Genomic DNA, 23,221 nt, shown 5'->3' on the forward strand with positions numbered 1-23,221 from the left:
ATCTTGTGATCTGGAATATACTGTATTCCCAAAACTATGGGGTTATGGCATAAGAAGTGAAAGTTGTAGGTAAGAGGGTTTTGTAGTATTTGTGGCCTTCTGATGGCGTGATAACTTTCATGGCAATAAGCCATACTGCACTTATACAAGCAAAATAAAGACTTCTGTCTAATGCAAATGACACATTACAGATCTGAGCGTTTCGTTCACATGTGGCAGATTCACTGATTTTCCACCGTGGAAAAAATCTGTGCCAAACTTCACAGCATTTGGTGTGGAATTCTATGAATCCTGTATATTCCCCCCTTTTTAGAAAGGGGTTGTCTAGTTATAAACTACTGGTGGCCTAATATAGCGGCGGGGGTCTGCCACCTGGGACTCCCGCCAATCAGCTGTTTTTTTTGGGTAAGTCTGCTCATACAAGGAGCTGATTTCTGGAGTAAGCTGGCAGTTGTGTTCCCTCCGCATTGTCAGGCTTGGTATTGCAGGTCAAGTTCCCATTTACTTTAACATTAGCTGGACCTGCAATACCAATCCTGGCCACTGCAGTGAGACTGGAGCTGTTAGCTGCAGAAGTCATGAGTACATATGCCCAGCAAATAACTGATTAGTGTAGATTCTTGGCAATGGACCCCCATTGATCTGCTGATGATGAGCCATCAGTAGTTTACAACTGGACCGCCCCTTTAATTGAAATGGTGAAGGCTTTTACACATCTGTGATAAAATCCACACCAAACGGTGCAGATTTTTCTCCTCTGGAAAATCTGCAGCAAATAAGCCAGAGACGAACATACCCCGAAAGGGCTTCTGTCAGCCTTTGTGCCCATGCAAAACCGCTGCCAGATCTTCGTAGAGACCCGGAAATGAAGATCTTCATCTTCGTGTGCAATACTCAGTGAATAGAACCAGCCGGTATCAATGGGTTCTTCACAGAAGCGTAATTTGCACACGTATTTCGTTCACATCCTATATTTTCCTGTGTATGGTAAGAACACATATTGCACTGTACTGATTGCCCATTGCAATGAATGGGAGTGTGGTGGCATGTCTCTTTGCCCCTTCAAAAAGTACAGTAAAACATGGCATAAATACGCTTACGCCCATGTGACTCCGGTCTTGAGCACAAGTGCCCACTGTCTAATCGGGAGCGTGTTCCAGCTGCCAGTCATTGCTGCAGCACATCTGATTGGACGGGGCGCACTGGAAGAAGTTGTTCCACTCGCAGAGGTGTGGTGGACTGCAGAAGTACCCGGTCATACGCAATACAATTACGCGGCTAAGCGCAGGGTCACGGCCGGGCTCACAGCCGGAATTTGCTGCGGGAGGCTGGCACTGAAACCCTGGTGCTATATTTCACCCGCTGTGGATTTAGATTCCACAACACATCGGTCTGCACAGATGTTTTTTTCCCTCTTATCCCCCATAGCTTGTGGGTGAAAAATGTTAAAATCTTATCCCCTTTCCTGCTCCTCTAAATGGATTTTCTATGAAGTGTCCCTATGAAGTGTTCTATGCCCCGTGTAGATATACCCTTGAAGCAGGGGTGTAGCTAAAGGTCGATGGCCCGGGTGCAAAAGTTTATCGTGGGGCCCCAACTTCTCTTAACCCCTTAGGCCTCATGTCCACGGGGAAAATCAGGCTTGCTACGGATTCTCCATGGAGAATCCGCAGCAGGTCCCTCATGCCCCGCGGACATGAGCGCTGAAAATAGAATATACTCACCTGCTGCGGGCTGTGCGTGTCTTCCCTTCTCCCCGGCCGGATCTGCTTTCTTCGGCCCGGAGGATGTGCTCGGCACGCCGGCTGCATGCCGCGCGCATGCGCCGGGAACATCCGCCGGGCCGAAGCAAGAAGAGCCGCCCGGGAAGAAGAGTTGACAGGCACGGCCCGCAGCAGGTGAGTATATTCTGATTTTAGGTCTCCCGCAGATCGGACGGCTTCCATAGGCTTCAATAGAAGCGCGCGGGAGACCCGCACCAAATGGAGCATGGTCCGGATTTTTTTCCTGCACGTGGACCCGCGCCTGCAGGGAAAAATGACATCCGCAGGTATTTAACTACCTGCGGGTGTCTAATGCATCCCTATGGGGCGTGGATCCGCGTGCGGGAAAAACGCTGCGGATTTTGAATTTTAATTTACAAGTGGACATAAGGCCTTAAGGCAGAGGCATTACCCAAGCTCCTGGGCCCTAGTGCAAAATCTGTAATGGGGCCCCAACTGTAATGCTTTATACATAGAACTAGGCTCCCTATATGAAGAGAGGTCTTATGGGTCCCCCCCAAGGCTCCTGGGCCCGGGTGCAACCGCATCCCCTATCGTTACACCAGTGTCTTGAAGGACGAAGAGGCTTGGTTGAAAAAATTACATCATGCAGTCCAGGTGATGAAAGTTATCAAGGATATCGGATTAATGCTCTAGCCTGACTGATGTATTCCCCGCGGCAGAATTCCGTAAGTGACCATTGGCAGGCACAAAGCTATTAGGTTCAATAGAACCTAAGAGTTGTGGATTTCCGCCGCAGGAAACTCGATAGAAATCCATCTGTGGGCATTCACCCGTAGGGAGGCTTCAGGTGACCGTATATCGGCTGGAGTTTCCCGCCCAGGCAATATATGGTGTCCCTTTCTGCAGGGGGAGGAGGCTGAAAGAGTCGGGAGCAGTGCACTGAGCTCCCACCCCCTCTCTACCATCTGCCACTATTTGCAATGGGAGGGGCGGAGCTAAGTATCAAAGCGTAGCTCCGCCCCCTCCCATTGCAAATAGTGCTGAGGGGCGGAGAGGGGGTGGGAGCTCAGTGCACTGCTCCCGCCTCTTCCAGACTCCTCCCCCTGCACAGAGGGACACCGTATATCCGCAATCACGGCAACAGTGTCATCCGCTGCCGTGCCTGCGGATCGGGCGGCTTCCATTCACTTCAATGGAAGCCGTCCATGCGGGAAACCGCAGAAAATAGAGCATGCTGTGATTTTTATCCCACGTTTGCGATCCGCACGCCGGGATAATATGACATCCGTAGGTATTTAATTACCTGCTTATGCCCAACGAATGTCTATGGGCATACTGAACTGCCGATTATCTGTGCGGATTCCGAAATTCAATTCTGCCGGTGGACATGAGGCCTTAGTCTGTCTCCTATTTCTCATACAAGACCCCCTGTGTCTTCTGTACTCAGTTGCTCTTGTCTTCAGTCTCTTCCATGTAGTCTGTTGTGTAGACGCAAGGACACAGACGATGTTAGCGCCCCCATCAGAGAGTGAACCCCATAACACATGTAACTGGAGACAGGAGCTGACATGATGACATCGCTGTAGGTGGAGTTATAGGTTCTCAGATCTCCATATGGAGCCCCTATATAGTTCCTGCCCTGCAGCAGCTGCCGCCATGTCTGTGGGAGATGGTAGACTATACTATATGTAGGATAAGACTACTTCTGGAATATTGGCTGCAGTGATCACTACCATTATGGTCGCCGTGTAAGGAGAAATCAGATAAAAGACAAACACCGCCATGTAGATTATAGAATTCTGTTTTATTGAAAGAGCAATAAGCAACATTGTAATTAAATATTACTGGCCCTTTAATAAATGACACAATGATCACAGTGACTCTCAGGTTAGGACCCCTGGAGACCACAGAACTTGCTGCGGTCCTTTTGACCAGTCCACCGATGTCCTGAGATGAGAGCCGCCGGACCCAAAGATCCAGAGGAAGGCGAAAAAACTCCCCGGAGAGTTCTACCTCAGGGGGGCAAAAAATTCCTTCCTGACCCCAGATGCGGCGATCGGCTATCACCCTGGATCCAATCTGTCCTGCTGCATATTGCTGAATAGATGTATATAGTTATAGACTCCGGAGAGCTAATGCTGTGCAGAAATAGAAAAACACAGCCTGCTTCTGTAATCTAATATATAGTAGAAAGTATAGCCTGTCTATACCTGCCTTACTACCCTCAGGCCCCGGCTTCAGGCTACCTGCCCTACCTCCCTCAGGCCCCGGCTTCAGGCTACCTGCCCTACCTCCCTCAGGCCCCGGCGTCAGGCTACCTGCCCTACCTCCCTCAGGCCCTGGCTTCAGGCTACCTGCCCTACCTCCCTCAGGCCCAGGCTTCAGGCTACCTGCCCTACCTCCCTCAGGCCCCGGCTTCAGGCTACCTGCCCTACCTCCCTCAGGCCCAGGCTTCAGGCTACCTGCCCTACCTCCCTCAGGCCCAGGCTTCAGGCTACCTGCCCTACCTCCCTCAGGCCCCGGCTTCAGGCTACCTGCCCTACCTCCCTCAGGCCCCGGCTTCAGGCTACCTGCCTTACCACTCTGAGGCCCCGGCTTCAGGCTACCTGCCTTACCACTCTGAGGCCCCGGCTTCAGGCTACCTGCCTTACCACTCTGAGACCATGGGTTCAGGCTACCTGCCTTACCACTCTGAGGCCCTGGGTTCAGGCTACCTGCCTTACCACTCTGAGACCCTGGGTTCAGGCTACCTGCCCTACCTCCCTCAGGCCCTGGCTTCAGGCTACCTGCCCTACCTCCCTCAGGCCCACGCTTTAGGCTACCTGCCCTACCTTCCTAAGGCCCCGGCTTCACGCTACCTGCCTTACCTCCCTCAGGCCCCGGCTTCAGGCTACCTGCCCTACCTCCCTCAGGCCCAGGCTTCAGGCTACCTGCCCTACCTCCCTCAGGCCCCGGCTTCAGGCTACCTGCCCTACCTCCCTCAGGCCCCGGCTTCAGGCTACCTGCCTTACCACTCTGAGGCCCCGGCTTCAGGCTACCTGCCTTACCACTCTGAGGCCCCGGCTTCAGGCTACCTGCCTTACCACTCTGAGGCCCCGGCTTCAGGCTACCTGCCTTACCACTCTGAGGCCCCGGCTTCAGGCTACCTGCCTTACCACTCTGAGGCCCCGGCTTCAGGCTACCTGCCTTACCACTCTGAGGCCCCGGCTTCAGGCTACCTGCCTTACCACTCTGAGGCCCCGGCTTCAGGCTACCTGCCTTACCACTCTGAGGCCTCGGCTTCAGGCTACCTGCCTTACCACTCTGAGGCCCCGGCTTCAGGCTACCTGCCTTACCACTCTGAGGCCTCGGCTTCAGGCTACCTGCCTTACCACTCTGAGGCCCCGGCTTCAGGCTACCTGCCTTACCACTCTGAGGCCCCGGCTTCAGGCTACCTGCCTTACCACTCTGAGGCCCTGGGTTCAGGCTACCTGCCTTACCACTCTGAGACCCTGGGTTCAGGCTACCTGCCTTACCACCCTGAGGCCCTGGGTTCAGACTACCTGCCTTACCACCCTCACGCCCCGGATTTAGGCTACCTGCCCTACCACCCTCAGGCCCCGGCTTCAGGCTACCTGCCCTACCTCCCTCAGGCCCAGGCTTCAGGCTACCTGCCCTACCTCCCTCAGGCCCAGGCTTCAGGCTACCTGCCCTACCTCCCTCAGGCCCAGGCTTCAGGCTACCTGCCCTACCTCCCTCAGGCCCCGGCTTCAGGCTACCTGCCTTACCACTCTGAGGCCCCGGCTTCAGGCTACCTGCCTTACCACTCTGAGGCCCCGGCTTCAGGCTACCTGCCTTACCACTCTGAGACCCTGGGTTCAGGCTACCTGCCTTACCACTCTGAGGCCCTGGGTTCAGGCTACCTGCCTTACCACTCTGAGACCCTGGGTTCAGGCTACCTGCCTTACCACCTTGAGGCCCTGGGTTCAGACTACCTGCCTTACCACCCTCACGCCCCGGATTTAGGCTACCTGCCCTACCACCCTCAGGCCCTGACTTCAGGCTGCCTGCCCTACCACCCTCAGGCCCCGGCTACAGGCTAGCCCCCCCCTACCACCCTCAGGCCCGGCTACAGACTACCTGCCCTACCACCTTCAGGCCCCGGCTACCGGCTACCTTCCTGTCTACCGTACCCTGTCTGTCTACTCTAGCTTTATAGGAAACCCCTGTGAGTCCGGGTTCACACATGGCGCATTTTGTTCTTTTTGGAGAGGCAAATATTCTCCATAAAATCAGGTCAAAGATCATTTCTTTCTTTTTAAAGTTGTTTTGTCCTGATAATCGCAGCAAGTAACACGTCCTACAGGTGTCTGTGCTGAGATGTGGGGGAGAGAATGGTGCAGTACTGAACTTCACCACTTGTCCCCGGCTACACGATGTGTGAACACGGCCTCAGCGCTGAGTGAGGAGCTACTTACCTGCACCCGTCCTCGCCAGGCTGTCCTGCTGAACTGACACAAGATGCTTCTGCTTTAGAACTTTCACAGTCTGGCCCATTATGATGTCATGTCCTGTCTAAGATGTCATAAGCCCTGTAAGATCATGTGACTTGTGATGTCATCATACATTCTACTACTGTTTTTTTTCTTAAGAGTTTTTTAACCTAATATACAGTACATTCCCTGGCCCTAATATACAGTACACTCCCTGGCCCTAATATACAGTACATTCCCTGGCCCTAATATACAGTACACTCCCTGGCCCTAATATACAGTACATTCCCTGGCCCTAATATACAGTACACTCCCTGGCCCTAATATACAGTACATTCCCTGGCCCTAATATACAGTACACTCCCTGGCCCTAATATACTGTACATTCCCTGGCCCTAATATACAGTACATTCCCTGGCCCTAATATACAGCACATTCCCTGGCCCTAATATACAGTACACTCCCTGGCCCTAATATACAGTACACTCCCTGGCCCTAATATACAGTACATTCCCTGGCCCTAATATACAGTACATTCCCTGGCCCTAATATACAGTACATTCCCTGGCCCTAATATACAGTACACTCCCTGGCCCTAATATACAGTACACTCCCTGGCCCTAATATACAGTACATTCCCTGGCCCTAATATACAGTACATTCCCTGGCCCTAATATACAGTACACTCCCTGGCCCTAATATACAGTACACTCCCTGGCCCTAATATACAGTACATTCCCTGGCCCTAATATACAGCACATTCCCTGGCCCTAATATACAGCACATTCCCTGGCCCTAATATACAGTACATTCCCTGGCCCTAATATACAGTACACTCCCTGGCCCTAATATACAGCACATTCCCTGGCCCTAATATACAGTACATTCCCTGGCCCTAATATACAGTACATTCCCTGGCCCTAATATACAGTACACTCCCTGGCCCTAATATACAGTACACTCCCTGGCCCTAATATACAGCACACTCCCTGGCCCTAATATACAGTACATTCCCTGGCCCTAATATACAGTACATTCCCTGGCCCTAATATACAGTACATTCCCTGGCCCTAATATACAGTACATTCCCTGGCCCTAATATACAGTACATTCCCTGGCCCTAATATACAGTACACTCCCTGGCCCTAATATACAGCACACTCCCTGGCCCTAATATACAGTACATTCCCTGGCCCTAATATACAGTACATTCCCTGGCCCTAATATACAGTACATTCCCTGGCCCTAATATACAGTACATTCCCTGGCCCTAATATACAGTACATTCCCTGGCCCTAATATACAGTACATTCCCTGGCCCTAATATACAGTACATTCCCTGGCCCTAATATACAGTACACTCCCTGGCCCTAATATACAGTACATTCCCTGGCCCTAATATACAGTATATTCCCTGGCCCTAATATACAGTACACTCCCTGGCCCTAATATACAGTACACTCCCTGGCCCTAACAGCTCACAATCTAAAAACATTTGACTTATGAATTTCGCAAGATACGAAGTATCTGTCCTGCACAAGCCTGATAGAAGCCTGTCCGGTCAGATCGCGGTTGCTAGGCAGCCGGGGGCCTCCTGAAAGGCCCTAGGGCCGTCTATGCCAGGCGCCTATCAAGCCGTGCGCCTATCATGGACACTCTGCATAGGCAGCCCTGGGGCCTTTCAGGAGGTCCCCGGCTGCCTAGCAACCGCACAGCGTCCCGCGATCTCATCATTGGACGCTGTACGGGCCCCTGAACGTCGGGCGCAGGCTGTTTCTTACAGCGGGCACCCGGCGGCAGCAGTTCCAACGAGCCGAGCCGCACATCATAGCTATTAACACTTTAAATACCGCTGTCAGAGCGGTATTTAAAGTGTTAACAGTTCCGACAAGCGGCGGGGCTCGTCGGAACTGCTGCCGCCGGGTGCCCGCTGTAAGAACAGCCGGCACCCGACGTTGTATGGAGCGGGATCCACCCGCGATCCCGCTCCATACAACCATTTGTTCGACTTGCGAAGAGGCTCCTGGAATGGAACCTGTTCGCAAGTAGGGGACTAACTGTACATGTCCTGATCCTGAGAGCTTACAATCTAACATACAGTACATGTCCTGATCCTCAGAGCTTACAATCTAATATACAGTACGTGTCCCGATCCTGAGAGCTTACAATCTAATATACAGTACATGTCCTGATCCTGAGAGTTTATAATCTAATATACAGTACATGTCCTGATCCTCAGAGCTTACAATCTAATATACAGTACGTGTCCCGATCCTGAGAGCTCACAATCTAATATACAGTACATGTCCTGATCCTGAGAGTTTATAATCTAATATACAGTACGTGTCCTGATCCTGAGAGCTCACAATCTAATATACAGTACGTGTCCCGATCCTGAGAGCTTACAATCTAATATACAGTACATGTCCTGATCCTGAGAGCTCACAATCTAATATACAGTACATGTCCTGATCCTCAGAGCTTACAATCTAATATACAGTACGTGTCCCGATCCTGAGAGCTTACAATCTAATATACAGTACATGTCCTGATCCTGAGAGCTTACAATCTAATATACAGTACGTGTCCTGATCCTGAGAGCTTACAATCTAATATACAGTACATGTCCCGATCCTGAGAGCTTACAATCTAATATACAGCACATTTCCTGATCCTGAGAGCTCACAATCTAATATACAGTACATGTCCCGATCCTGAGAGCTCACAATCTAATATACAGTACATGTCCTGATCCTGAGAGCTCACAATCTAATATACAGTACATGTCCTGATGCTGAGGGCTTACAATCTAATATACAGTACATGTCCTGATCCTGAGAGCTCACAATCTAATATACAGTACATGTCCCGATCCTGAGAGCTCACAATCTAATATACAGTACATGTCCTGATCCTGAGAGCTCACAATCTAATATACAGTACATGTCCTGATGCTGAGAGCTCACAATCTAATATACAGTACATGTCCTGATGCTGAGGGCTTACAATCTAATATACAGTACATGTCCTGATCCTGAGAGCTCACAATCTAATATACAGTACATGTCCCGATCCTGAGAGCTCACAATCTAATATACAGTACATGTCCCTATCCTGAGAGCTTACAATCTAATATACAGTACATGTCCCGATCCTGAGAGCTTACAATCTAATATACAGTACGTGTCCTGATCCTTAGAGCTCACAATCTAATATACAGTACATTTCCGATCCTGAGAGCTCACAATCTAATATACAGTACATGTCCCGATCCTGAGAGCTCACAATCTAATATACAGTACATGTCCTGATCCTGAGAGCTCACAATCTAATATACAGTACGTGTCCTGATGCTGAGGGCTTACAATCTAATATACAGTACATGTCCTGATCCTGAGAGCTCACAATCTAATATACAGTACATGTCCCGATCCTGAGAGCTCACAATCTAATATACAGTACATGTCCCTATCCTGAGAGCTTACAATCTAATATACAGTACATGTCCCGATCCTGAGAGCTTACAATCTAATATACAGTACGTGTCCTGATCCTTAGAGCTCACAATCTAATATACAGTACATTTCCGATCCTGAGAGCTCACAATCTAATATACAGTACATGTCCCGATCCTGAGAGCTTACAATCTAATATACTGTACATGTTCTGATCCTGAGAGCTCACAATCTAATATACAGTACATTTCCGATCCTGAGAGCTCACAATCTAATATACTGTACATGTCCCGATCCTGAGAGCTTACAATCTAATATAGAATACATGTCCTGATCGTCTACAATCTAATATACAGTACACTCCCTGGCCCTAATAGCTCACAATCTAATAAACAGTACATATCCTGATCCTGAGAGGTTACAATCTAATATATACAGTACATGTCCCGATCCTGAGAGCTCACAATCTAATATACAGTACATGTCCTGATTCTGAGAGCTCACAATCTAATATACAGTACGTGTCCTGATCCTGAGAGCTTACAGTCTAATATACAGTACATGTCCCGATCCTGAGAGCTCACAATCTAATATACAGTACACTCCCTGGCCCTAATAGCTCACAATCTTATATACAGTACGTGTCCTGATCCTGAGAGCTTACAATCTAATATACAGTACATGTCCTGATCCTGAGAGCTTACAATCTAACATACAGTACATTTCCCGATCTTGAGAGCTTACAATCTAATATAAAGTACATTTCCTGATCCTGAGTGCTTACTATCTAATATGCAGTACATGTCCCGATGCTAATAGCTCACAATCTAATATACAGTACATGTCCCGATCCTGAGAGCTCCCAATCTAATATACAGTACGTGTCCTGATCCTCAGAGCTTACAATCTAATATACAGTACTTGTCCTGATCCTGAGAGCTTACAATCTAACATACAGTACATTTCCCGATCCTAATAGCTCACAATCTAATATACAGTACATGTCCCGATCCTGAGAGCTTACTATCTAATATACAGTACATGTCCTGGTCCTGAGAGCTTACAATCTAATATACAGTACATGTCCCGATCCTAATAGCTCACAATCTAATATACAGTACATGTCCCGATCCTGAGAGCCTACTATCTAATATACAGTACATGTCCTGATCCTGAGAGCTTACAATCTAATATACAGTACGTGTCCTGATCCTGAGAGCTTACAATCTAATATACAGTACATGTCGTGATCCTCAGAGCTTACAATCTAATATACAGTATGTGTCCTGATCCTGAGAGCTTACAATCTAATATACAGTACATGTCCTGATCCTGAGAGCTTACAATCTAATATACAGTACATGTCCTGATCCCCAGAGCTCACAATCTAATATACAGTACATGTCCTGATCCTGAGAGCTCACAATCTAATATACAGTACATGTCCTGATCCTGAGAGCTCACAATCTAATATACAGTACATGTTCCGATCCTGAGAGCTTACAATCTAATAAACAGTACGTGTCCCGATCCCGAGAGCTCACACTCTAATATACAGTACGTGTCCTGATCCTGAGAGCTTACAATCTAATATACAGTACATGTCCTGATCCTGAGAGCTCACAATCTAATATACAGTACATGTCCCGATCCTGAAAGCTTACAATCTAATATACATTACATGTACTGATGCTGAGAGCTCACAATCTAATATACAGTACATGTCCCGATCCTGAGAGCTCACAATCTAATATACAGTACATGTCCTGATCCTGAGAGCTTACAATCTAATATACAGTACATGTCCCGATCCTGAGAGCTCATAATCTAATATACATTACATGTCCCGATCCTGAGAGCTCACAATCTAATATACATTACATGTCCTGATCCTGAGAGCTCACAATCTAATATACAGTGTTAAGGACCGCTAGGTCACATTAACCTTTCAAGCCTTGGGTTCCAAATCAATTCGTATCCGCTGCAGCACGGAGGCCAAGAACCACACAAGAGTCGGTTTCTAGTTCTCCTCAAATACGCTGGGAGAGCCACGGCAAGTATATAGCTCACTCTGCTTAAGGCGTACGTACTCTGAAAGTTTATTGACTGAGTATAGTTCTCAATACAGGAAAGGAATACGTCATCATTAGTCATGGGGTTAGAAAAAACATCAAGAATTGTGATTTGTTCAACAATCAGCGCAGTGAGAATAAATATGTGAAATGTCCTTCAAATGATTACTCTTCCCGGACGTTGTCCCATTCTCCCTTGTGGTGCTTGGATGATCGCAGCGTCTTATCAGCACGATTTGCTCTTTTCCCATAGCTCAGGAGTGGGGGAGTCTCTTTTGATAGCTACTGTACCAGGCAAATGTTCTCGGATGAATAGAAAAAAACAAATCATTAGACATTGCACCGAAAGCCATGCTCTGCAAGTTATTTCTGCTAAAATTATTGTTTCACTACACACAAGCTTATTTACATCTTATAATGCTCCATTTTGTATCTAGCGGCCATTTTGAGACAGATTCTTTATTTTTTATGAACCTGTACTTTCTCAAATCCCCCTAGAAACTGTCTCAAAATAAACAATACCTTATAACTTCTACTGGGCGGGGTAAGGTTTGCTTTCCCTATCTCTAGTTTATGATCTATGCCCTACCATTGTTGGTCAGCTGTCCAAGGGCTAATCCCTTCCCCGACAACTAATCCTAACTAACTAAACACGAAGACCTAGTAGACACAGAAGGGATCTACAACACACATGCTACTGTAGTCTAATGGCTGGGAGACTAGAGTGGTCACCCCTGCTTCTGCTGAGACAGATCCATAAGGGGACAAATCACTCTGTTGTATTATAGGCATATAGCCATCGCCTGGGGTCTCTATATCTACGTATACGGGGGCGACAGGTACCATCTGATCTGTAAGCTTAGCACAGGAGCGTTTTATGCAGGGCACAATACAGACAGAAAGTAGCAGGAGTATGATAAGAGTAACCAGAATCCCTATTCCTATATGCATTAAGAATTGTTTCCATTGTCCGGTCCATACAAACCACTCATCCCAGGGGTTAGTTATCCCAGAATTACGCTTCAGCTCTTCTGACAATGTGGCCAATTTCTTTATTGCGATAGTCACTTTACCTGAGGGCCCTGTGTTATCTGGAATATATGTACAGCAAGTTTTCACCAATCATTTTACAAACACCACCTTTCTCGGCTAGCATCATATCCAGAGCCACTCGGTTCCGGAAAGCCATGGTGGCCGTGGGGCCCAACTGATCAGCAAGCCCCTAAAGTGCATCTCTTGTATAGCTCACGAACCCCTGCTGGTTGTAATATATATACAAACATTCTTATTGATGGTTACTATTCCAAACAGGGACTCAAATCCGGCCTTAACTTGATCCCTGGCTTTAAACTCATCTGGCACCCCCCCTTGGCACTCTGATTGCATCTATATATATACACATGTGGATCAAACCTGCCACCTGGTTTCAGATTGTGACGCTCGTCTGTAGGACCTGAGAGAGAAGCAGAGACCACAGAATGCGTTATTGACAATTCCTTGGAGAGACCTATGACAAAATTAACAAGAGAATCATTTCACAAACTTGGCTACTGTGGCATGTATCCTCCGGAGAAAAAGAAAAACTAATGGAAGACACTCAATTCAAGATTTGCCCGTTTCCTTCATTGCCCATGGATCTACTTTCCCACTACTCCGTGGACGGTAGGGTGTGTGAAAAGCCTGGAATATACCCAAAGCAGACATTTCACCTGTGACATTTGTACCTTTGTTAGACTCAATCACTTCCGGTACCCCATATCTGCGGATTATCTCATTCATGAGCTTCTGTAGGGTTACCTGCTTATTTACTTTGGTAACAGGGTAGGTCTCCAACCTGAAAAGAAATCAACAACAAGCACATATTCATACTTCCCCTTCAAGTGGGAGCTGAGTGTAGCCAATTTGCAATCCCTGAAATGGGTAGAGTGGTCTAGGCAAGCGTTATGTGGCAAATTTACTTCTGCCCTGTTGCTTACGGCAAAGATCATGCAAAATTGGACAAATGATGCAGCAGCTACAGAAAACCCAGAAGCCACCCGTCCTTGCTCAAGCGTTGACATCATTGCTGCTTTGAACGGGGTGTTGGATGAGGTGAGCATCGCCACCATGCTGAAGGAGGTGCTGGAAGGCCTGGAGTACCTGCATAAGAACGGCCAGATCCACAGGGATGTTAAGGCTGGAAACATCCCCCTGGGTGAAGACGGCTCAGTGCAGATCGCAGATTTTGGCGTCAGCGCGTTTCTAGCCACAGGAGGCGACATCACCAGGAATAAAGTCAGAAAGACCTTTGTGGGCACGCCATGTCGGACGGCATCGGAGGCGACGGAGCAGGCCAGAGGACACGACCTCAAGGCGGACATCTAGACCCCCGGTAGGTGTGTCTTTCCGTGCATCAGCTGGGCCATCATGGGGCACAGGGACTGTGGTAGGCAAGTTCTGTTGACCGTCCCATTTCTGCTGCTCCCATATTTAGTCCATTTGTCTTTTTTCTTCATTGCTGGCTTGTAACTGTAAAGTCCTTAGCATATCAATGTCCAAAATTTTTAGCAAAGTCCAAAGTTTGTATCAAAGTCCAAGTTCATATCAAAGTAGTCAAAGTCCAAGGTTTATATCAAATTCTTCTTTTCTTCTTTTCTTTCACGGCTTCAGGGCCACTGCCTTCGCTGTGTGGTTTGTGATGGCGTTGCCTCTTGCTTCTCCGGTGTAGGAATTGGTGTGAGCTTTCCACTTTGTCACCGCTGCACCATTCTTAACTGGCTGTCCTGCTGAGGTAACAAGCTGTCTGGCCTTCCATGTTAGGCCGTAGTCATGAGCTATGCCAAATGCATACCGGGAGTCAGTGTAAATGTTTGCCGTCTTACCTTCTACCACTCTACACGCCTCAGTGAGGGCCTGTAACTCCGCTTCCTGTCCTGGGACATGGGGAGGCATTCTGCTTTTAGGACATCTTGTTGTGTGACCACTGCATATCCAGTGTGGAGTCGTCAATCACCCTTGGTACCATCTATAAAAAACAACTCAAAATATGCATTGTTAACAGGGGCTTCAGTAACCTCTTAAAACTTACATTTTCTTGTTGCATCACTGCTAGACAATCATGCTGATATTCTATTTCAAATAGATCAGAACCTTGTTGCAAACAATTTAAAAATAGCTGATCTGCAATACCTAGATCACCTATGCCTTCTCCTCCCCCCTGTGAACCAGGATACTCAATTAAAAGAAGAGTAGCCAGGTTCAAAAGAGCACATTGTAGCCGGATCTGACAGGCCAGAGATAAGTGCTTGGGTTGCACTTGCGTGAGTATGGTCCGAATGACATGAGGGGTGAGGACCACTAAGGAATGGGGGGGAGGGGGGGGGGGTATAGTCCAATACCAACTCAGAAGGTTTGTCAACCATTGCCTGTACTGCTGCCACCGCACAAACACATGAGGGAGCTCCTCGAGCCACTGGATCCACCCTCATTGAGTAGTATCCAAGTGGCCGTGGTTTTCCTTCGTGCTTTTGTGTCAACTCTGCCGTCACATGGCTAGAAAGTTCAGTACAGAAAAGAGTAAAGGGTAAAGAGTAGTTGGGAATACCCAAGACTAGAGAGCTGCTTCAGAGGTGAGAGAGAAAAGAATAATTGAAAGACAGTCATAGAGTGGTTGCATGAGAGAGGAAACCAAGTGGATTCATGGGTGACAGTATGAAACAAGGCCCAGAAAGGTGCGGAGTTTGGCAACACATGTAGGTACAGGTATGGCCTGGACAACAGCCTTTTGTTCCTCTGTCAGATGTCCAGTTCCTTGGCCTAAACAATGACCCAAAAAAGTCAGAAGGATCGCAGATTTTGGCGTCAGCGCGTTTCTAGCCACGGGAGGGCACATCACCAGGAATAAAGTCAGAAAGACCTTTGTGGGCACGCCACGTCGGACGGCATCGGAGGCGACGGAGCAGGCCAGAGGACACGACCTCAAGGCGGACATCTAGACCCCCGGTAGGTGTGTCTTTCCGTGCATCAGCTGGGCCATCATGGGGCACAGGGACCGTGGTAGGCAAGTTCTGTTGACCGTCCCATTTCTGCTGCTCCCATATTTAGTCCATTTGTCTTTTTTTCTTCATTGCTGGCTTGTAACTGTAAAGTCCTTAGCATATCAATGTCCAAAATTTTTAGCAAAGTCCAAAGTTTGTATCAAAGTCCAAGTTCATATCAAAGTAGTCAAAGTCCAAGGTTTATATCAAATTCTTCTTTTCTTCTTTTCTTCCACGGCTTCAGGGCCACTGCCTTCGCTGTGTGGTTTGTGATGGCGTTGCCTCTTGCTTCTCCGGTGTAGGAATTGGTGTGAGCTTTCCACTTTGTCACCGCTGCACCATTCTTAACTGGCTGTCCTGCTGAGGTAACAAGCTGTCTGGCCTTCCATGTTAGGCCGTAGTCATGAGCTATGCCAAATGCATACCGGGAGTCAGTGTAAATGTTTGCCGTCTTACCTTCTACCACTCTACACGCCTCAGTGAGGGCCTGTAACTCCGCTTCCTGTCCTGGGACATGCGGAGGCATTCTGCTTTTAGGACATCTTGTTGTGTGACCACTGCATATCCAGTGTGGAGTCGTCAATCACCCTTGGTACCATCTATAAAAAACAACTCAAAATATGCATTGTTAACAAGGGCTTCAGTAACCTCTTAAAACTTACATTTTCTTGTTGCATCACTGCTAGACAATCATGCTGATATTCTATTTCAAATAGATCAGAACCTTGTTGCAAACAATTTAAAAATAGCTGATCTGCAATACCTAGATCACCTATGCCTTCTGCAAAAACAGTAAGATTCACTGGATTCATTACGGGTTCTATTCTAGTCAAGCAAACTTAATTATTGGCCTGTGTTCTCCATCTAACTCTCAAGGCCAAAGATTAGAGCGAAGAGAAAAACAAAGGGAAGGGGGGAGATTGGAGACAGGGGGGAGGACCTGCTCCGGACTAGCTGCAGATTCTAATAGATCAAGCATTAACCCTCTATGTACTCCTATATATATATATATATATATATATATATTATCACATATTGACTCTCCCCTTCCGACCTTTCTTCTCAGCAGTATCTGACTTATGAGGAATGGACAACACGTACAGCAATGACACAATGTTATGGCATTAAAACATACAGGACAGACAGCACGGTGGTTAATTGTCACATAATTGTCTGCAGACTCTGCATGTACTCGCTTCATGTCATAGGGGGACACAGACTAGAGGATTCCCTTTCTCCTCCATTTTTCCCCCTTGCAAAGTGGAAAAGATTTTTTCAGCAACAACTACATTCATGGGAAATTTTAAGCACAGACCTACTTGGGATGGGGGTGCTAAACACAGACTGCAGAACAGATAATCGGGAGGAGGCTATTTGCAGGCGCAATGAGGGGACTTGAATGTTTCTATGCAAAATTCAGAAAAGGCACTCGTCATTGCAGTTCAAATAATTGGTATGCCAGGTAAAAACATACATAGATGGGAGGTCAGAGGCCAGCTCATTTCTGCTGCGGAGCTAAGATGACGTCTGAGGGGTAACTGAAGGTATTGTTGCAACAGATGCTAAAATGGCCGCTGGGCCATGGCTGGCACTGAAATGGCCACCGAAGGCGTGGCCTAACTGGGTGATGGTGACGGGAGGGTCCAGGAATACTACATACTAGAAACGTATCAAGATATATCGACTGGTATTGGCCCCAATAACAACACAGCCATCTAGGGGCAGGACAAAAGGGAGAAAAACATCGTCCATGACACGGCCGGGGCGGTGCCCTCAGATGTGGTGAAGGACTGCCCTCCTTTGTCTTCAACTCAAAGCATATGAATAATCGCCATCTTGAATCTGCAACTTTCTTACTTCAACTTTACGTTACTTACTGAAACATCTTTCTCTGCAAACCTGAGCAATCGTCTATTAACTACAATTTAAACATCGTATATCACAACGGCCTAATTATAAGTATATATAACTGCCTGAGACCCTGGTATGCCTGTAGCCTTATGCTCAATCATGTAATGTAAGAACTCTAACGTCTGACGCCCTTTCACATAACTTCTTAACTTTTTGCCTGCTCTACATGACACCAAGTGGACAGAATCCAGGAGACCCTGATCAGTAGTCTTCTTAAAGAACTTCAACATGTTATTACGTACGATACAACAAGACGTAGTGTTCAAAGACTTCCACGCCAAATGCCCTGTCCTCGATGACGTAGTGTTCACAGACTTCTACGTTCGATACAGTTAAATAGCCAAAATGCCCGATACAGTTAAACAGCCAAAACGCCCTGCACCGTTAAACAGCCAGTCCTAGTGGACCCACAAAATGCCATGTACAGTTAAACAGCCAAAACGCCCTGTACATTTAAACAGCCAGTCCTACTGGACCCACAATAAAAACACATATATATGCATATAGTCAAATTACAGATTCTGTCCCTCGGTGTCACTTAAGAGTACCCAAGACCTGAGGTAACAACATCTATTGATGACAGCTTAACAATTGTACATTGAAATAACGACTGACCGCAGGACAGACTACAATCAAACGTGCCAAAACAGACCACGGTAGACATCATATATATGTATATATGTGACTTACCGCGCTGTATGGGGTTGATCAGTCCCCGGCCTTTGGCACGGCTGATATCATCAATCCAGGTCTGTGTCGTAGTCCAATGGTTATCATCAGCGTCAATCAATAATCCTGCCGACTACGCCAGTTTTCAACTCCTCTCTATATACTACCAACTGGACAGGATCCAAAAGACCATCATCTACAGTCTTCTTCTTCTTGCAGTTCTTTGTGTAAATGTCAGTTCTGTAATTGGTTGGACGTGTGCATAATTGCTAGATGTGTGTTCCTTTTATGGGAAATATTAGTGTTGTGGAATCTGTTGTACATCTCTAGTATTACAGACAGTTAAAGTTTGACTGTTTCCAGGGAGAGGTGGTAGTGATTGAATGCATTTGTTTGCAAGATGAGGACAGTTGCATCATACGCGTTATCTCCTGGTGTGAACGGTGTGCATCCTAGTGCAATGTATCCACAATTTCCTGTACTCTGTAACGGCACAAACATTGTGTGTGTGGTGAATCATAGGCATTTGAATGAGAGAGACAGACTTGACCGCATGGATGGATGAGAGTTAATGACCCGTGTTCAGACGATGCAGATATTGACTGGGGATACAATTTCCCCTCCTCCCCCCTGCATATGCAGAAGGGGGATTTGAGAAAGTACAGGTTCATAAAAAATAAAGAATCTGTCTCAAAATGGCCGCTAGATACAAAATGGAGCATTATAAGATGTAAATAAGCTTGTGTGTAGTGAAACAATAATTTTAGCAGAAATAACTTGCAGAGCATGGCTTTCGGTGCAATGTCTAATGATTTGTTTTTTTCTATTCATCCGAGAACATTTGCCTGGTACAGTAGCTATCAAAAGAGACCCCCCCACTCCTGAGCTATGGGAAAAGAGCAAATCGTGCTGATAAGACGCTGCGATCATCCAAGCACCACAAGGGAGGATGGGACAACGTCCGGGAGGAGTAATCATTTGAAGGACATTTCACATATTTATTCTCACTGCGCTGATTGTTGAACAAAGCACAATTCTTGATGTTTTTTCTAACCCCATGACTAATGATGACGTATTCCTTTCCTGTATTTAGAACTATACTCAGTCAATAAACTTTCAGAGTACGTACGCCTTAAGCAGAGTGAGCTATATACTTGCCGTGGCTCTCTCTCCGTATCTGAGGAGAACTAGAAACCGACTCTTGTGTGGTTCTTGGCCTCCGTGCTGCAGCGGATACGAATTGATTTGGAACCCAAGGCTTGAAAGGTTAATGTGACCTAGCGGTCCTTAACAACAGTACATGTCCTGATCCTGAGAGCTCACAATCTAATATACAGCACATGTCCTGATCCTCAGAGCTTACAATCTAATATACAGTACGTGTCTCGATCCTGAGAGCTCACAATCTAATATACAGTACATGTCCTAATCCTGAGAGCTTACAATCTAATATACAGTACATGTCCTGATCCTGAGAGCTTACAATCTAATATACAGTATGTGTCCCGATCCCGAGAGCTTACAATCTAATATACAGTACATGTCCTGATCCTGAGAGCTCACAATCTAATATACAGTACATGTATCATTCTATATGAAGCACTGAGTTAGTGAGAATCTCGCGATCCAGCGATGCTTTTTATACTGAGATCAGTAATTAATGAGAAGTAAAAGAATAGTTGATGATTTTTTTGCATTCACTCGGGACGATGATCGCTGAATTTAATTTTTGTGAACAAGTTTTGAGCAATAATCGTTCCGTGTAAATGACCCTTTTAGAGACCAAAAAGGGGGCACATGTTGGCACACAAAAAATCGGTATAAACCCCTGCGGAAATCACCATTGGTGCGGGTTTTGCTGCAGACTTTCAGCTGCGGATCCGCTATGGACATTCCACAGTAAGTCCGCCCCGTGTGAACACGTCCTTATAGAAAGCAAGAGGAAGGTTGTCCATAGATATAGATGTATTTTATGCTTTTTCCGTCCCGCTGGCACCGCCCCCCTTCTTCTCACCACTCCTAGCAGAGATATTCAGATATGTCACCATCCACCCTAATACAATTCCTGCCGCCCCCCACGCTGGCACACGGCACCACGTACAATGATTCTACAGACCTGGCATAAATAATAGAAAGACGGTCTGAAAAGAGGCAGATTGCCAGACCACGCATGGACCTCGCCTGCAGACACCGCGGGATTGGGGAGCTGGTGGGTATAAACATATATCCCCGGCTGCCTGTCCCCATAACTTAGTTTAAGGTGCTGTTCAATGGTGACGGGTTTCCTCTAAAGGGGTTTTCCACTTGTGAAGGAAATTTACAATACTTCCATATATATATAAAAGGGGTTTGCGCCATTTTTATGGGTATAAATCACACAGCCTTTACTTTCTTATCCTGTCCCCCATTTCTGATGTTTCCCCACCTCAGGATTTTCCAAGATGGCTGCCGCATCTCTGCTGATATATAACTTGAGACAACATCTATCCCAGTGAATCAGGCCCAGTGAATGTTCGGTGTCGCTGGATGCGAGATGGTGCGGCGGTGGTAGATGGAGGCAGAGGTGGCACATCCTTACAAAAACTCCTTAAACATGGCTTCTCCACACAGAAGGGTTTTCGTACTGTAACATTACGTGATAAACTTGCGGACAGTGCGCTAAATACGTTCTGTGACTCAAAATATACCCCTCATCAAACAACATCCTTTTACGACTTAGGGCGCCTACCCATTTGCGATCTTTTTTCCTGTGATGTTTTGCGTTTTTTCTCAAGAGCAATTAGTATAGAATGTGTTCTTGTCCATCTGGTTTTTTTTTTCCGTTTCGTGGGGTTTTTTCACATAGGAACTGTCAGTTGCATATGTCTCCTTATTTTTCTCTTAATGCACCCATGATTGTCAATGGAGGGCTGCAAAAAACGCGCGAAAACGCCGCGTTTTTCACGCGCGAAAATCGGCAACGCAAGTGGGTAGGCGCCCTTATACGTCTCTTTTCATCATAGCTTGGCAGCAGCGAGGCTCATGACTACACAACTATCAACGTCTTGTCTATGGCATTACCGATACTCGTATCGGCATGCTTTATGGCAGTAGCCTCCGACTTCAGAAGCCCTGTAGGGAGCCGCTACACATGTCGTAGACATCACTTATCCAGAGGTTGTCACATCACTAATGGTGGTTCAATCCCTGCATCCCATCTTACTGGAATCCATACAGTAACTCTGTTATGTCCCATACACCCCCAGGTTTTTAAGGGAATTAAGTAACGTGATACACGGACCCTTGTTTCTTATATTTAAAGACTCTATAGTGACGGGGTCTGTTCCACTGGATTGGCGCGTAGCCATTGTGGTGCCAATATTCAAAAAGGGGTCAAAAAGCAAACCTGAAACTACAGGCCGGTAAGTCTGACTTCTATTGTGGGTAAATGTTTAAAGGGTTTCTAAGAGATGCTATCAAGGTAAGCGCCTCAAGCAAAATGGCTATATAATTCTGTATCAGTACGTGTTTGTGAGACATCACTCCTGTCAAACCAACCTGATTAACTTCTATGAGGAAGTACCGTATACACTCAAGTATAGGCCGAGTTTTTCAGCACAAAAAAAGTGTTGAAAAAGCCCCCTCGGCTAACACTTGAGTGAGGTATAAAGAAAAAGACAAAAAACCCGCAATACTCACCTCTCAGCCAGCGTCTGTGTCCCCAACGCAATGCTCTCCCCAGCGGTGCGGCAAGATGCTTCTCTCCGCTATTATCTCCCTGGCTTGGTTTTAAAATCCCCCGCCTTCAGTGCTGTGATTGAATCGAGCGCTGGCCAATTACAGCCGGCGCTCGATCATTCACAGCCATTCAGTGAATGACATCACTGAATGGCTGTAATTGGTTTATCGAGCGTCGGCTGTAATTGGTGGGCCCTCGATCCAATCACAGCGCTTCCTCACACAGCGCTGATGGCAGGGGATTTCGAAACCAAGCCAGGGAGATGACAGCTGGGAGAAGTCTGCCGGGGAGAACCTCGTACCGGGGACACAGACAGCGGCTGAGAGGTGAGTATTTTTTGTTTTACCTAGTATATACTCGAGTCTAGCTAGGCTTATACTGGAGTCAATAAGTTTTACTCGAGTATATACGGTAAGTTCTAGACTGGACCAGGGAGAGAAGCTCCTGTATCTGGACTTTTCCAGAGCATTTGATACTGTGCCGCAAGAGGTTTTGTTTCATCTCCCTTATTTGCATATTACCCAGAGGAGCATAGATGGCCCTTTAATTCTCCTCACTCAACGTTTGACCCATACTGTGCCGCATAACAGGTTGATACATAAAATGAGAATGCTTAGTCTGGGGAGGGTGTGTGTAAGGGGGTAAGTAACTGGTCAGTGATAGAAAGCAGAGGGGGTTATAAATGGTACATACTCTGATTAGGTCACCGTTACTAGTGAGGTACCACAGGGGGCAGTATTGGAGGGGTGACTGTTACTAGTGGGGTACCACGGGGGGCAGTATTGGAGGGCTGACTGTTACTAGTGAGGTATCACAGGGGGCAGTATTGGAGGGGTCACTGTTACTAGTGGGATACCACAGGGGGCAGTATTGGAGGGGTCACTTTTACTAGTGGGGTACCACAGGGGGCAGTATTGGAGGGGTGACTTACTAGTGAGGTACCACAGGGGGCAGTATTGGAGGGGTGACTGTTACTAGTGAGGTACCACAGGGGCAGTATTGGAGGGGTGACTGTTACTAGTGAGGTACCACAGGGGGCAGTATTGGAGGGGTCACTGTTACTAGTGGGGTTCCACAGGGGGCAGTATTGGAGGGGTGACTGGTACTAGTGAGGTACCACAGGGGCAGCATTGGAGGGGTGACTGTTACTAGTGGGGTACCACAGGGGGCAGTATTGGAGG

The 23,221-nt window shown here is 47.1% G+C and overlaps 1 protein-coding gene across 1 annotated transcript; it reads right to left on the bottom strand.

The window, feature by feature from the left end:
• Positions 1-3,512: 3,512 nt before the first annotated feature.
• Positions 3,513-6,263, bottom strand: LOC136581776 (collagen alpha-1(I) chain-like). The gene is made up of 4 exons (XM_066582399.1): positions 6,185-6,263; positions 5,895-6,040; positions 4,334-5,798; positions 3,513-4,261 (listed from the first exon to the last, which is right to left on the bottom strand). Exons 1-3 carry the CDS (start codon positions 6,261-6,263, stop codon positions 4,563-4,565), a joined length of 1,461 nt encoding a protein of 486 aa, XP_066438496.1. The 3' UTR covers positions 3,513-4,261; positions 4,334-4,562.
• Between the last annotated feature and the right edge of the window lie 16,958 nt (positions 6,264-23,221).

The sequence above is a fragment of the Eleutherodactylus coqui genome, chromosome 11 (assembly GCF_035609145.1).
Source record: "Eleutherodactylus coqui strain aEleCoq1 chromosome 11, aEleCoq1.hap1, whole genome shotgun sequence".
NCBI classification, from domain to species: domain Eukaryota; kingdom Metazoa; phylum Chordata; class Amphibia; order Anura; family Eleutherodactylidae; genus Eleutherodactylus; species Eleutherodactylus coqui.